The sequence below is a fragment of the Dermacentor variabilis genome, chromosome 3 (genome assembly GCF_050947875.1).
Source record: "Dermacentor variabilis isolate Ectoservices chromosome 3, ASM5094787v1, whole genome shotgun sequence".
Taxonomy (NCBI): domain Eukaryota; kingdom Metazoa; phylum Arthropoda; class Arachnida; order Ixodida; family Ixodidae; genus Dermacentor; species Dermacentor variabilis.
The window spans coordinates 223,208,777-223,222,317 of NC_134570.1; the positions used below are offsets into that span (position 1 = coordinate 223,208,777).

The 13,541-nt window shown below is 47.8% G+C and overlaps 1 protein-coding gene and 1 pseudogene across 2 annotated transcripts; both read right to left on the reverse strand.

Moving 5' to 3' along the window:
• Window positions 1-3,662: 3,662 nt before the first annotated feature.
• Window positions 3,663-7,534, reverse strand: LOC142576661 (uncharacterized). 2 transcript variants are annotated; one of them, XR_012826912.1, is made up of 3 exons: window positions 7,099-7,532; window positions 6,680-6,856; window positions 3,663-4,697 (listed from the first exon to the last, which is right to left on the reverse strand). XR_012826912.1 is itself a non-coding variant. In XM_075686886.1 (3 exons), exons 1-3 carry the CDS (start codon window positions 7,117-7,119, stop codon window positions 4,502-4,504), a joined length of 318 nt encoding a protein of 105 aa, XP_075543001.1. In that variant the 5' UTR covers window positions 7,120-7,534; the 3' UTR covers window positions 3,663-4,501. The 2 variants fall into 2 exon arrangements, 1 of the variants encoding a protein (XP_075543001.1); XM_075686886.1 differs by having other exon boundaries at window positions 6,680-6,780; window positions 7,099-7,534.
• Window positions 7,535-9,592: 2,058 nt separating this feature from the next.
• On the reverse strand, window positions 9,593-10,215 carry LOC142575033 (uncharacterized; annotated as a pseudogene).
• Between the last annotated feature and the right edge of the window lie 3,326 nt (window positions 10,216-13,541).

The following is a 13,541-nucleotide window of genomic DNA, read 5'->3' on the forward strand; positions in this document are numbered from 1 at the left end:
AACCACACGCAGCCCGGGATACGCGTCTCGCTACGCGTACACGTAAGCGTACGCGTCTGCGTGCGCGTACGCGGGTGATGAAGGGAAGGGCGTCCAGCCACACGATACGCGCACACGTGCGCGCTTCGCTGCGCGTAGCACAGGGCTGACAGACCAGCTGCCCAGCGATGGCGGAAACGGTCGTCTTTGGCTTTGAGAAAAGTTTATCTTTAATTTCTTTATGGCTAGCCATGTTTATTTAATTTATCAATGTTAGAGCTAGTACATTGTTTTTAAGTTGAGAAACGCACGCTGTTTGTATCTATACATCCTTATGGCAAGAAAAGCTACATCAATTATCAACATCACGCGCGATAGCGTCTGCTTGCTCACAACTGCAGCTGACATCTGCGCGCGACCACGCACGACGTTGCTGCCGAGCCCTTGCTTAGCCGCTTGCTTCGCCGGCATCAGCGTTCTCTCCCCGTAATGTACCACATGAGAAAGAAGCTTTTGCTGCTGCTGCTCTTGCAACGGCGGCGGGAGCGCAGAAAGCGTCTGCGGCCTCTGCGGCGGCGACGTTGGTGGGTCCGGCCAGTCTTTCAACTGCGTAAAGAAGGACTTTACGGCTGTGAGTAACTTCTTTCCTTTCGATGATCTACAGTGGTAGAACTAGGAGCCAGTGTTTGGACATGGAGACTTATCTTCGTTAGGACAGCAATTACTTATCAGCGTTTTTAAGTGCGCGCATAAGCGAAAGGGTTAAAGTAGTAATGCGGGGATCGTACTCGCAGAGCGCGAACGCCCAATTCGCAGAACAGCATCGCGTCGTCGGTGCAAGGTTCGTCCAGGTTGACAGCACCGATCGAAACGATAACGTGACGCACGCGAACAGGGGGAACGACAAGAGCAGGGTGTAGTGCGGAAAGCGCGAAAGCATAGGCGAAGATCGGGCTGATTAGCCGCCGGAAGCATACAGATAGTATATTGGATACGTGGTGACAACACCTCACGACGTTTCAACCGCCGTCTGTCTAACCCGTGTATGCCGTACGACATACGGTCATTAACTGTTCAGCGTCAGAGGGGAAGAAGCGCTTGATTCAACAGACAATCTGTAATACTAATTTGGGGCTCCCTTCATTATTAACAGTAGACCATACTGTTTACACAGAGCTTGTGTAGCAGCCTCTTTTCTTGCACAAAATTTGTAAGGATTAAGTTTTGTAATACATTTTCTGCTATTCGATATCTTATTTGATATCCAGATTATTTTTTCTTCATTTGATTCGATTCTAAATCTACTTTTCGGTATTAGCACACCCCTACAAGAAGCAAAGGACTGCTAGTTATATTTGTGCCATTAGTATAGCACATAGATTCAAGAACACCTTTTTACACGTGTTGGTTGTCTTATATGAAGCTTGTGGAGGAGATACGATTTCCTATATTTTCTGTCTCTCAGAATTGTAACTGTAGAATATGAAGTGTAATGTAATTAAATTGTGACCTGGGGGGCAGGTTAAAATTCTGTGCGACTAATTTCGGAAGTTTCTTGGCAGTGGCCGCACGATTTTAATATACCGTTGACTGGCTCTCCTGTTTTGCCGAACCACTGTTTGTATTCAAGCACATAAACAAAGCAGGGGGTAAAATTAATGATGGCTAGTGGCTATACGTGTGTGTCTGTGAAAAGTGTACAGCTCCTGATACCTGCGCGTGTATATGGGCAGGGCATGGTCTTGCTGCCAGGCAATAATGCACCATTTTTTACAGATGCAACGGATACGTCAGGATGACCACGGATTTTTCTACAAGTTCTTTCACAAGGCGCCGCAGCTCTTGGACAAGCTATTGAGCTTTTTAGCAGAGGCCCTCACACGGCAGCACCACATTCAAGAAACCCCTGGAGCCTGGAGAACGACTTGCTGTAGCATTGAGGTTGGTAAAGGACAGTTGCCCCTAGAGTAATAATGTGCGATTGCAGGAATACAGAACACCGTTTCTTTGTCATTTAATGTATCATTTATTTTATTTTATTTACATATTACTGCCCGCCGCCTTTTGGAAGCCAAATCAGGAAGGAGCCACAAAACATTGAAGCAAAACAAAAGAAAGAAGGAAACGACTGACAACGAGCGTGCATAAAAAATACTAATACATAATAATAATAATAATATATTAATAATCATCTTTATTTCTCTCTTTCCACAGAATACAGAATTATACACAACTAACTATCTATTAACTCATAAACACATAAAAAAATGGGACACGAAATGCTGATACAAAACGAGAAATAGTAATGATGGTACTGACAATGCGCGTAAAAAGAAATACAAGAAAAAAATGATCGCATGAGCATAGAGACTGAAAGTTTCCACTTACTGCATCACCAGTGTAACAGTTACGGCTAACTCTAAAGAAAACTGCCATCGACTGGCATCGCACAAAAGCTACCTCAGTGCTTTTGACCTTGCGCAACCTGTAAAACATGCACTGAGGTATGCTTGCACATGTAGTATTAAACAAAGGTGGTAGCTAACCTACACATATGAATTTTGATCGTATGTCACCTGAAAAGGGCCCCCTCACAGCCATGTAGATCATTGTGAAGAAAAATCATGTCATCATAATTAGTATTCAAACAATTGAAACATGCGTACTAATTTTTTTTCAACTTGCATTCAAGCTACTTGGCATCCCGGTAAGACATAAAAGACGTTGCCTTGACTTACTGTGTGGGGATTGAGGCGGCTAGACTCTGCAGTGGTGTGTAAGTCATATAGTGGCGATCGTGCCTGCAAAGTATTAAACAACTGCAGAACAGCACGACAGCCGCAGAAATTTCTTACATTTTTTTCAGCTTAAGAAATTTTTTAAAGCTCACATGCTGTTCACGGCTCCCGTCAGGTAGCCCTGCTTCCTGCCAGTGAAGCAGGGTCATACGTATAAATGTCTCATTTACACACTGCCTTCAATGTCACTGATTACGTACAAAGACTTTGGCCAAACATCCAATGCAGAACATGCAAAACCAACTCTGGAACTGAGCCACGGAACACAAAGAAAAAAAATGCAAGGAATGTGGCTTGTGGATGATAGTTGTGGGAGAGGTAGAGGTTGTCTATGTTGGCAGTGAACCTCGCCTCCTGGCTATGTGGTGGCAAGACTTTTGCCTTTCTGCTACCTCTTCTAATAATAATAAAACAATATGAAAAATGCTTGCGCTGCTAGAACGCCCCGACAGGCTTTACAACTTGCAGCATATAACCGAAATTTTCAGTGGGGTCTGGTTGAAGGTTCATTACATTTTTTTATTTACAGGCATGTACAGGCATCTCTACATGCATGCACAAACTCTTCATGCACAGGTGGTGAACTCAAAAAGGTTCATTGCTGCAAGACAGGCTGAATGAGTAAACACAGATGAAAGCGATAAACATCTGTCTTGCAACAACAAACCTTTAGTTGCAAGTCAGTGCTTCTTTATCGCAGGTGGGTTGCTAAAACATGTTCACACATCTCTACAGCAGCAATGGCCAGCCAACCAGGCCCACAGATATCAACTTTATGAAATTCTTGAATACCGCACAAAAATATGGATACAACACAATGTAAAATGAACAAAAAAGAAGAGCTGAGGGGCTTTGACATGACAACAACAGACAAGGAAACATATATAAAGCATAAAGGAAAATAACTCATTTTATTTGTAATGTCAACATCACAAGGAGAAGGGAAATGAAAGTGGTCAAAATATAACTTGCCACTGGTGGGAGCTAAAACCAAAACCAATTGAGCTGGAGGCTATTCCACCATCAATTTCATAGAATGTTTATGTGTACTAGATTAGGCTCTTGGAGTGTTCTTGCATGAGTAGCGTTGGCTAACACTACCAGGGTGAGATCCAGTACATGCACATTCAGGCCCAAGAAAGTTTGCAGAGGGATAGCCATTGCTGCAGCTCTACTGGTAAAGCAATGCAAGCATAATTCAAAGTTTGTGGGTTTGTCTCCCATTAGTGAGAAGCTACCTGCTTATATACTTTCATTTTCCTCCTTATTTTTCCATTTCGATATAAAGTCATTAAATTCATCAATGATTTCCTTTTGTTTCATTGTCTCTTGGCTTTATTATACAAAAAGTATACATTCAAAAACATTAATCTTTGAATTACTCTCCTACTTGCATCAATGTAATTTTCATGTCGAAATGCGTATCCTCACTGACCTCTCTAATGTGTTTGAGCAGAGAGACGGCAAAAGTTCGAGGTCGTCCTGTGGTTTGCATCTTTTGATTGCACTTGAAACATTGCCTAATTCCTCCAATATTAACTGACTCTAATCTTTCTTTTTCCTTTTCCTCCCCCTTGACTTTGCTTCAGAAGCAATGCTTCCTAACGTATCCAGCCTACGACTGCCTGCTGAAGCCAGCGATGCTTCTGACTGCGGACTGCTGTGGTGTGCCTCAGAATCCTCAGGAACCAGAACTTCTTGAAACATCGGTGATTCAAGAGATTCTAAAATGCCCTGAGACTCCACAGACTCATGCGACGCCGAAGACAGAGTCGATGCTGGCGCTTGTGACTCTTCACTTGACGGTGATGGCACTTCCAAGTGTTGCCAGATCGGAAAACTGGCACATTTTTTGTTAAGATGTCTGCAGCACTTCCCTCCTCACTCGGTGGGGGCACTGGTGGAAGGTTGGCGGACATCCTGCATGTGAGCGTAATAAGGGTTGCACATACTGTCAATGTGTAAATAATGTGCCAGTCTGGATGCAAAAATATATGAAGGCTCAAATCCGTCCACATTTGTTTTAGTGTGTGATTTTATTAGCGTACACTGAAGCTCTGAATCAGTTTTGTAGGGACAAAAGTGACTTGCCTATACAACCAGAATGAACAGTTTCTGCATGCGCATAAGTGTAGCTTTTGTATCTTTTTCTGTTTTTGCTTGTGATGCATTTAAGCAGTTCTTACGAGATCTGCATGCCTAAAGCCTAGTGATTACTTCTACTCAAAACAGTGCATGATATTTGGAATGTTTCAGTTTTGAAATAATTAGCAGGAAGCATTCCACTACATTTACTCAGTAAAACCACTTAATAAATTTCATGTTGAAAGACCTATGCTTGCACTCTCTAAACATAGAGTAGTAGTACTGTTAGGTCTTGCTTTAGTATAAGGCTCTCTCCTGTTCTAGTTTTTCTACTGGAAACGTTCTTGGCTTGTAACTTTGTTTTCCTTTCACTTGTTTGTAAACTTCATCTCATTCTAAACTGTTTTTCTTAACTGAATGTACGTCTAAACACAGTGTGAAGCTGTGTACGTAGTAATCAGGGCATTTGTTGTTTGTATTTAGGAAGTTACATCTAATAATGTTTGCCTTCTTGCCATCTGCCTTGTAAAGGGTGTTTTGGCCCAGCAAAGCCGACCTTAGCGAGCAAATCCTTCCAGAAGGTTTCTTACAGCCAAGCTTTTTTTGCCTCTTCTCTGGACTTTCCTACCGCCACTCCTACTGTCTTGCCAAATAGCTCGCATCATATTGATATTAATGTAGTCGTTGAACCATGGTCATCCCAGCTGACTACTGGCTACTGTGTTGCACGAGTGACAAGTACTGGACGTAATGCAAATACCAATTAAAATAATGTAACTAGATAGTGGTTTTAGCATGTAAAATTTCAATAATCATTTTTTGCACAGTGCGAATGTGTTAAACTGGATCATCTAGTCCTTCCTTGAAAATTTTGCTAAGCAGGAACAGCGTTCTCCACAAACATCGTGAAAGCTTCGCTTAAACGAGTAACCACACCACCTGGGATCTGCAGAATAACCGCAGGCTGATAATTAGGTAAGGACACTGCTGAGCAGACACAAAAAGAATTATCAATTACACAGCTGACAATGTCGTCAGTACTATGGCGCATTTATTCCTACAGCATGATGACACTGAATGAATCCCTAAGCAGGCTAGGTAATATTTGAGGGTCTGTGATGAAGCACCGATTTGCACACTGCTGGCAAGCAACAAAATGCAAAATTAAAACTGTGCATTGAAGTGCCCAAGGTACACATGAATATTGCAACATTCAATACTCAGTTAAATACTGGCCATTGACTTGCACGCTGCCTTCTAGGATCAGTGCACAGAATAAAAAAAAAAACTACTTGCATGTTTTGTGTTTTGTTTTTGTGTGTGCATCATGCAAGCCCTTTTCTTTTTATTCATCCTGCTAATTTGTATGTGATATTCTCTGTACTTCTGTCTTATGATTTACTGTTAGGTTTTTAAGTGCTATTTTACTTGTTATTTTGTACCTGTATTTCTGCTTTCTCTGCTCCCCACTGCAAAGCCAAACTGGCTTTGTGGGTACCTAAATAAATATACAAAGCTATTCTTGTACTGCTTGTATGTCCCCTCACCGGATCACATTTAACGAAATATGCGATAATCGGAGCGGCGATGCAGCACAAATATTTTATCGCCAATTAGACAAAGCTGAATATAATGCATACTGTGCGTCGACTTGCTTGTGTAAGCACAATATTGAGTCGATTCCCATAAGTGCGGTGCATTGCCAGCTATAACAGAAACATACGGCATCGCCGGTTAACGTGGTAAAGGGAAAGCACTAAAATCCCGTGTTTCATTTTTAACACGCCGGCTAAGGTGGAAACTTCAAGATCACTTACGGTCTACTCTCCATTGTGTGGCGCAGAAACATCATCTGGTCGAAAAACAGCCAGATGACGTCGTCCTGAACGTCGTCTGGCACGGCGCGGCTCTTTTCTTTCTGAAACGTATTCCCAGGCGCGGAAATTTATTCCCCGCGGACTTCCATCACTTCTGCAGCGCTGGGATAACGTCATCTGCACAGATGAAACGCGTTTTAGACATCTGCGAGTCGGCTGATGAGAGAGTCAGCTTATACCAGTGCCACACAGCTAGGCTTTCGATGGCGATCGAGCGCGATCAAATTTCTCGATCACGATCGGTTCTGCGCAGATTGCGCGGTACAGGCAATCGTGATCACAAAATCCGACCCCGATCGGGCTCGATCGCGATTGAAACTGCTCCGCTATGACGCCCGTATAAAATTCCGAGCACTCACCTGTTCGGCAGCGTTGGGCATGACGATCCACGACCACCTCGTCAAGTGCTTGTTCTAGTGGCGCTTGTGTTTCGCCTGCTACCAAAGCGCCGGTCGAGCCTCAGCGCAGGCGATCAGCGCTTCGTTGTTGATCGCCTCCATAGCCTCTGTGCTCCATCGACACGAAACCAGCAGCGACTCCCGGCGTCTCCGCACGATTCTGAAACTTCAACAACCTTTCCGAACCGCCGGAAGTGTACATGCGGCCCACGTGACGTCGGTGCACAAGCTGCCACTTCCGTCGCGTACGCTCAAACAGACGCCCAAGATCAAGACCTCCTTGACGCGCGCGTTTCCTGCGCGTCTGCCCTCTCTAGACGCGTAGGACAGGCGCGTACGGCCTCGCAGACGCGTGACGCGCAGCCAGGCGCGCACGATTCACCGCGTGTGGTTGGGCCTTTATTCACAGGTAGCCGCAGGACAAGAAGCTGAGTGAAGCTTGGCTCGCGAAGCATAAAACCGGCATACAGTCATCGGCTACAACTTATGCAGCAAGCACAGACGCGAGGAAGATTTCTGCTACGGCGCCCGGTCTGCGATGTTCTGAAGACGCGCACTGAGACGCTCGCCCGAGTCTGTTGCACGACTAATGTCATGACGGTTTGGTCTATCAACTTGTCGATGCTACAGATACTGGCAAGTTCAGTGGAGTGGAAAGGCAGCGGTAAGAAGCACATTTAAAAAAAGCATGGCACATGGTCATGTTTGTGTTATGAATTAATGCACTGGATTACAAAAAAAGGAGCACCGGGATATTTAACGCTGAGAACACCGATAAACATACAGTGTGACGCAACTCGAGAAATAATATTGAAAGGTCAAAGAATTTAGAAGGAAAAAAAAGATTGAATCGTCGCGACGGACTTCGACGCCATGTAGGCGTCGAAGTCTCTACAATGAAATTATTTTTGAACCGCTCCGATAGCGCCCACGCAACAATGGTTGCTTGTATACTGTCAAATGCTCATATTCTGCGGCCTAAATCTCATGGCACGGTGCCAAAACGCGCACGCGGCGAAAGCGAAACAGTGCGCGCACAAGTATGCAGACGCGCAGTCGGTCGCTGCGAATCTGCGCGATCGCTGCATTGAGGCTTCTTTACAAACACTATACAAGAGTTATACAAACACTATAAGAACAGATTTCATATAGTTTGCTCTCAGCGTTTACCTACCTTTCACGCAAGAAGCCGGTTCGGGAGACTCCATCGCGGCGACCGCGCGCAGTGGCGTTCACTGTACGTATTCGGTAAAGAGATAGCGTCTGTAAACGATTGTGTGCTTTCAGTTTGCCCAAGATTGTTATTTAGACAGTAAACAACTTCTCTCGTTTCGAAAGTAATTACAGAAATGTCCGGGAGAGCTCGCGCGTGGTGTTTTCAGTGACAGCAGAACCTATGAGTAGCGCGCCGCATGATCCCTCATACTACGCCAGCGAGGCGCTTCCGATAGATGGCGACTCCGTAACTCCTCGCCGCCAATAGGATGGATGGATGGATGGATGGCGGCTATACCCTTTGTAACGGGCGGCAGCTTGCGCCACCTAGCCTATTGCTCCCCCTCATATATATGGCGGTGGCCGCTCAGTGTTGCCAGTCAAATCCCGACCTTTGCGGTACTCTGAAATTTTTTCCAGTGACTCTAGGCTGATGATGATGATGATGATATTGTGGCCAACCCTTTGCATCGGGTGGACGTGGCAGCCACGCCCAAGCCAGAATGACGCTCTATTGCCTACCTATCGAGCAAAGGAGGCACAGGTAGGAAAAGGAAAGAACACCAACAGAAAGAAGAGAAAAGGAGAGAATGCGCTGCACTCACTCTAAGAACAGTTTACGCCCTTTGGCTTGCCCCTTCTGCCACACAAAAATAATCGTCATCTGCCGTGATGCGTTTCCTTTCTTTATCGCTGCAAGCCCGGAACTTTCCAGTGACGAACGGCACGCGCGTTATCAGAAGGGGCACTCCAAACGGTGTAAACTGTTCTATGCTGATAACGCGCGTGCCATTCGTTACTGGAAAGTTCTGGGCTCGCAGCGATAAAGAAAGGAAACGCATCAAGTGTAAACTGTTCTATGCTGATAACGCGCGTGCCATTCGTTACTGGAAAGTTCTGGGCTCGCAGCGATAAAGAAAGGAAACGCATCAAGGCAGATGACGACTATTTTTGTGTGGCAGAAGGGGCAAGCCAAAGGGTGTAAACTGTTCTTAGAGTGCTCATAAGCGGTCATTGGGGTCCATCCGCAAGTGCCGCTCACCAGCATTTAAGGCGCCTCTTTGTCACTGCGACTACGGCTCTGTCTATACCGCATGCACCGTCCGCTCTACTAGTCTGATCGAAACCAAGGGCAGCCACCAGAGATAAACCCTGCGCGGCAGATGGTCCGATGCCCTCACACCGTAGCACCACATGTTCAATGTTTTCGTCCGCTTTCCCGCACGCCCGACACCGCACATCAGTTTATGCTTCGAAGGCGCACAAGTGTACGGAGCGCACCAGCTCTTGCTTCAAAGAGCAATCTACTCCCGAGTGAATTGTCATACAGGTGCACCACGCCAATAGAGTTCTTATGACATCGGTACACAGACAACGCCGACTTTGCTGCCATGTTTCGTATCCAACGTGTTTCTTCTTCATCTTGTACTCGTTGCGGCGCCTGTTTTATCCAATCCGCCGGTGAGTTTGCACTGATAGGGGAGCGAAACAGGCCATACTTACTTTCAATGCGGTATAAGCGCCTCACCCACGGCGTGCGTATACATGTCTCTAACAGGTAATCGAATACACGCCGCGCCCACCGCTCTCGAGATATGTCGAGCAGGCGGCCACGGTACGCGATCTTGCTGACCGCCTCCCGAGCCTCAAAGCTCGACCAGCCTAGGTCGCCCTGTATAGCCTCGTTGGCCACCGCACCATGGCAGCCGAGCTATCCCGGCCAACCTCTCGCTGGCGTCGCTCCAGCCACTCCCGCGTGGGCGCCGAGAGGCAAAGCACAACATTCGCAAAGGTTAGCGCCGGTACATGGACGATTTTCCATAGGTCGCGGACCATCACAACCGGTTGCAGCTCCACAAACATCGGCGACGAAGAATGCACTGCGCCCGAAGTGCTTTCTGGCGGAGGATGTCCTCTTGGTGGCCCCAGAGCTCCAGTTCACGTGATATTAGGACACCCAAGTATCTGTATGTCGAGCACACTATCAGAGCCTCGTCTCCCAGCCTAATTTCGCCCTCATCCATGCCTGGGCCCGCGAGGGGGACTATTGCAGATTTTTTGCAGTTAAAGCAGAGCCCAAGGCGATTTATCTCTGCCTGACAGATGTTAATGAGCGCCTGTAGGTCCTGCGGGCACTCTGCCATCAATACAAGATCGTCAGCAAAGGCGAGACCAGGTAGTCTACACCTCTCATCCATGCCCATTGTATTAAGTTTTAGCTGGAAACCGAGACCACTACTGAGAAGTTTGCGTTCTAGGTTGGCCACATACAGCATATATAGCAGTGGATATAGAGGACATCCCTGGCGTAGTCCCTTTGTCACCTTGACAGGTGCAGATAGCGCATCCCCAAAGCGAGCAATGGCAATGTTGTTTCTGTACAGACGCTGCACTATAGCTAGTAATGTAGCCGGGATTTCCATAGCAGACAGGCAGTAAAACAGTGCACCGTGTGGTACATTGTCATATGCCTTTTCTACATCTAGAAAGCAGCACAGGAGGGAGCGCTGCTCTTTCTTGGCAATCGCCACACACTCACTAAGCACAAACAAATTGTCCTCTAGTCGTCGACCTGGACGAAAACAATTCTGCATCTCCGTAAGCAAATGTCTTGCCTCTGCCCACCTGCTTATCTACTCTTTTAAGATTCTTGCAAATAGCCTGTAGAGCACGCTAGTAACTGTCAGTGGGCGGTAATCTTCAATAAGATCAACTTGGCCTCCTTTCTTCGGTATGAACACCACACGGCCAAGCTGCCAGTCCCTTGGGATTGGCGCACCTTCAATGATCTCGGTGAACAGTCCAGCAACCTGTTTCTTCGTCTCCTTACCGAAACCTTTTAGCACTCCTGCTGGCAGGCCATCCAGTCCAGCTGCTGTACTGGCACTGACATGTTTCAAAGCACGATCAACTTCACCTTCACTGACTTGCCACCGCACACCCAACTCTGGCAACTCCCTTGCAAAAGTCTCCTGTTCAGGCACATGGGATGATTCTCCTCCAGCTGCGGCCACGCTTCCCTCTTCTTGGCCATATGAGCAGCGCAAGTGGGAGGTGAGATGTTTTCCAAGCTCTGTAATTGGTTCTCCAGTGACCGAATTTCGAAACTGCACAGGGGGTCTATCCGTCCAATCCAAGGACTGGACGTATCGCCAGAACTTCTGCCCTGCAGATTTACCTTCCGCTTTTAGAAAAGAAAATAGGTGAACATTATATTGCCACCTGGTGTTTTGAGCCAGCGCTGCGTGCCCAGCAAAAACGGTGATTGAAGACGACGAAGTCAAGGATCCTGCGCCAGCTGGTGAACCGTCCTCCTTGTGTCTGACATTTTCGTGTCTGGCTGCTGATCCTGCTGCTTATTCTTGCCTTAGCGCGTGACAAACTGGTGGAGGTGCGGGGTAATCTAATCTATGCACCAAACCCCTCCGGGCAGCAGGAGCTCCAGCCCCGTACCGGTGGTTACGCCTGTACACCGCGCCAGCAGAAGGATCCGTGGAAAAGCCCCTGAGTTTGGACTCCTCCCAGAGAAAATGGCAGCTCCGACCACCCCAACCGGTATGGAAGGCACAACGCCGATTCATTGTATGCTACTAAATCCGCGAACGCCGAATCCCTTCCACGGCGCCATACATGAGGACGTTGAAGATTGGCTGTTGCACTATGAACGTGTTGCCGCGTTCAACAAGTGGGATGACGCAGACAAGCTGAAAAATGTCTATTTCAGCCTTAACGATGGCGCACGTGTATGGTACGAGAACCGTGCAGATGCCTTAACTTCATGGGCAGAATTCAAAAGGCGGATTCTTGAGACATATGCGAGCCCTGATCGCCGAGAGCGAGCTGAGCGTGATCTCCAGTCCCGTATCCAAATGCCGAACGAGAGTGTCGCAATGTACGTCGAGGACATGACGCGTCTCTTTCGACGAGCCGACCCCAGCATGTCGGAAGAAAAGAAGGTGCGGTACCTGATGCGCGGAGTGAAAGAGCAGCTATTCGGCGGTCTCGTGCGCAGTCCTCCCAAGACTGTGTCAGAATTTCTTTCCGAGGCCATCACCATGGAGCAGACTCTTCGCCAGCGGACACCATCATACGAACGTCAAGTGAACACTGCCTCACCTACGGACTTCTTCGGAGCTCTCGGGGGTCACGTCGATTTCTTTCGAGAGCTCATTCGTTCCGTGATCCGCGAAGAGCGCCAGAAACTGTCGGTACCTTCACAGCCGACGCTCAGCTCCTTGTCCAGCGTTCTCCGTGACGAAGTTCAGCATGCGCTAAAAGAACCACCCTTCAATACAGAAGCTCGACCGCTAAGACATGACAGCCCACATATGTCATATTCGCAAGCTTTGAGGCAACCTGCTCCACCTCCCTCCCCGCTTCGCGCCGCGCGCCTGGCCATGCTAGAGCCCGTCCAAGCTGCCTCGTATTACCAGGACCACCGACAGGCCCCGAGGAAATCAGACGTGTGGCGGGCACCTGATCGCCGTCCCCTTTGCTTTCACTGTGGCGAAGCTGGGCATGTCTACCGACAGTGCTCCTATCGAGAGCTCGGACTACGCGGATTCTCAGCGAACTCGCCGCGACCTAGGTTCGGCCAGCGTCCTCCTGAAATTGAAGAATACGTTGCCCAGCAGCGCGGATCTCCATCAGCTCGACACCAGTCACGCTCCCCTTCGCCGCGGCGGTTTTCTCCGACTCGCCGTACGTATGCAAGCGTGGTGCAGGGTCGGTCGCCCAGCCCATGGCGGGAAAACTAACCACAGCGACCTTTGGGGGCGAGGCTGCTCAGTCTGGACGTGCTCAAGGACCCCCACTGACGCGTACGCGGACCGACGATACATCGACGACGACAGTACCTGCTGATTCCAGAAAAAGAATTTCCTTGGACATTCCTGTACTGCTTGACGGTCGTGAATTGACTGCTTTAGTGGACACTGGAGCGGATTATTCTATAATCAGCGAAAAACTGGCCACCCTTCTGAAGAAAGTGACCACGCCTTGGAATCAAACGCCAGTTCGTACAGCTGGCGGGCACGTCGTCACACCACTCGGCATGTGCACGGCACGAATACAGATTCGCGGCTCTACGTTTGTTGCCAGTTTGAGCATTCTCCCTCAGTGTTCTCGAGACCTAATCATCGGCATGGACTTTCTCAGGGAGCACGGCGCTATAATCAACATTCGACAAC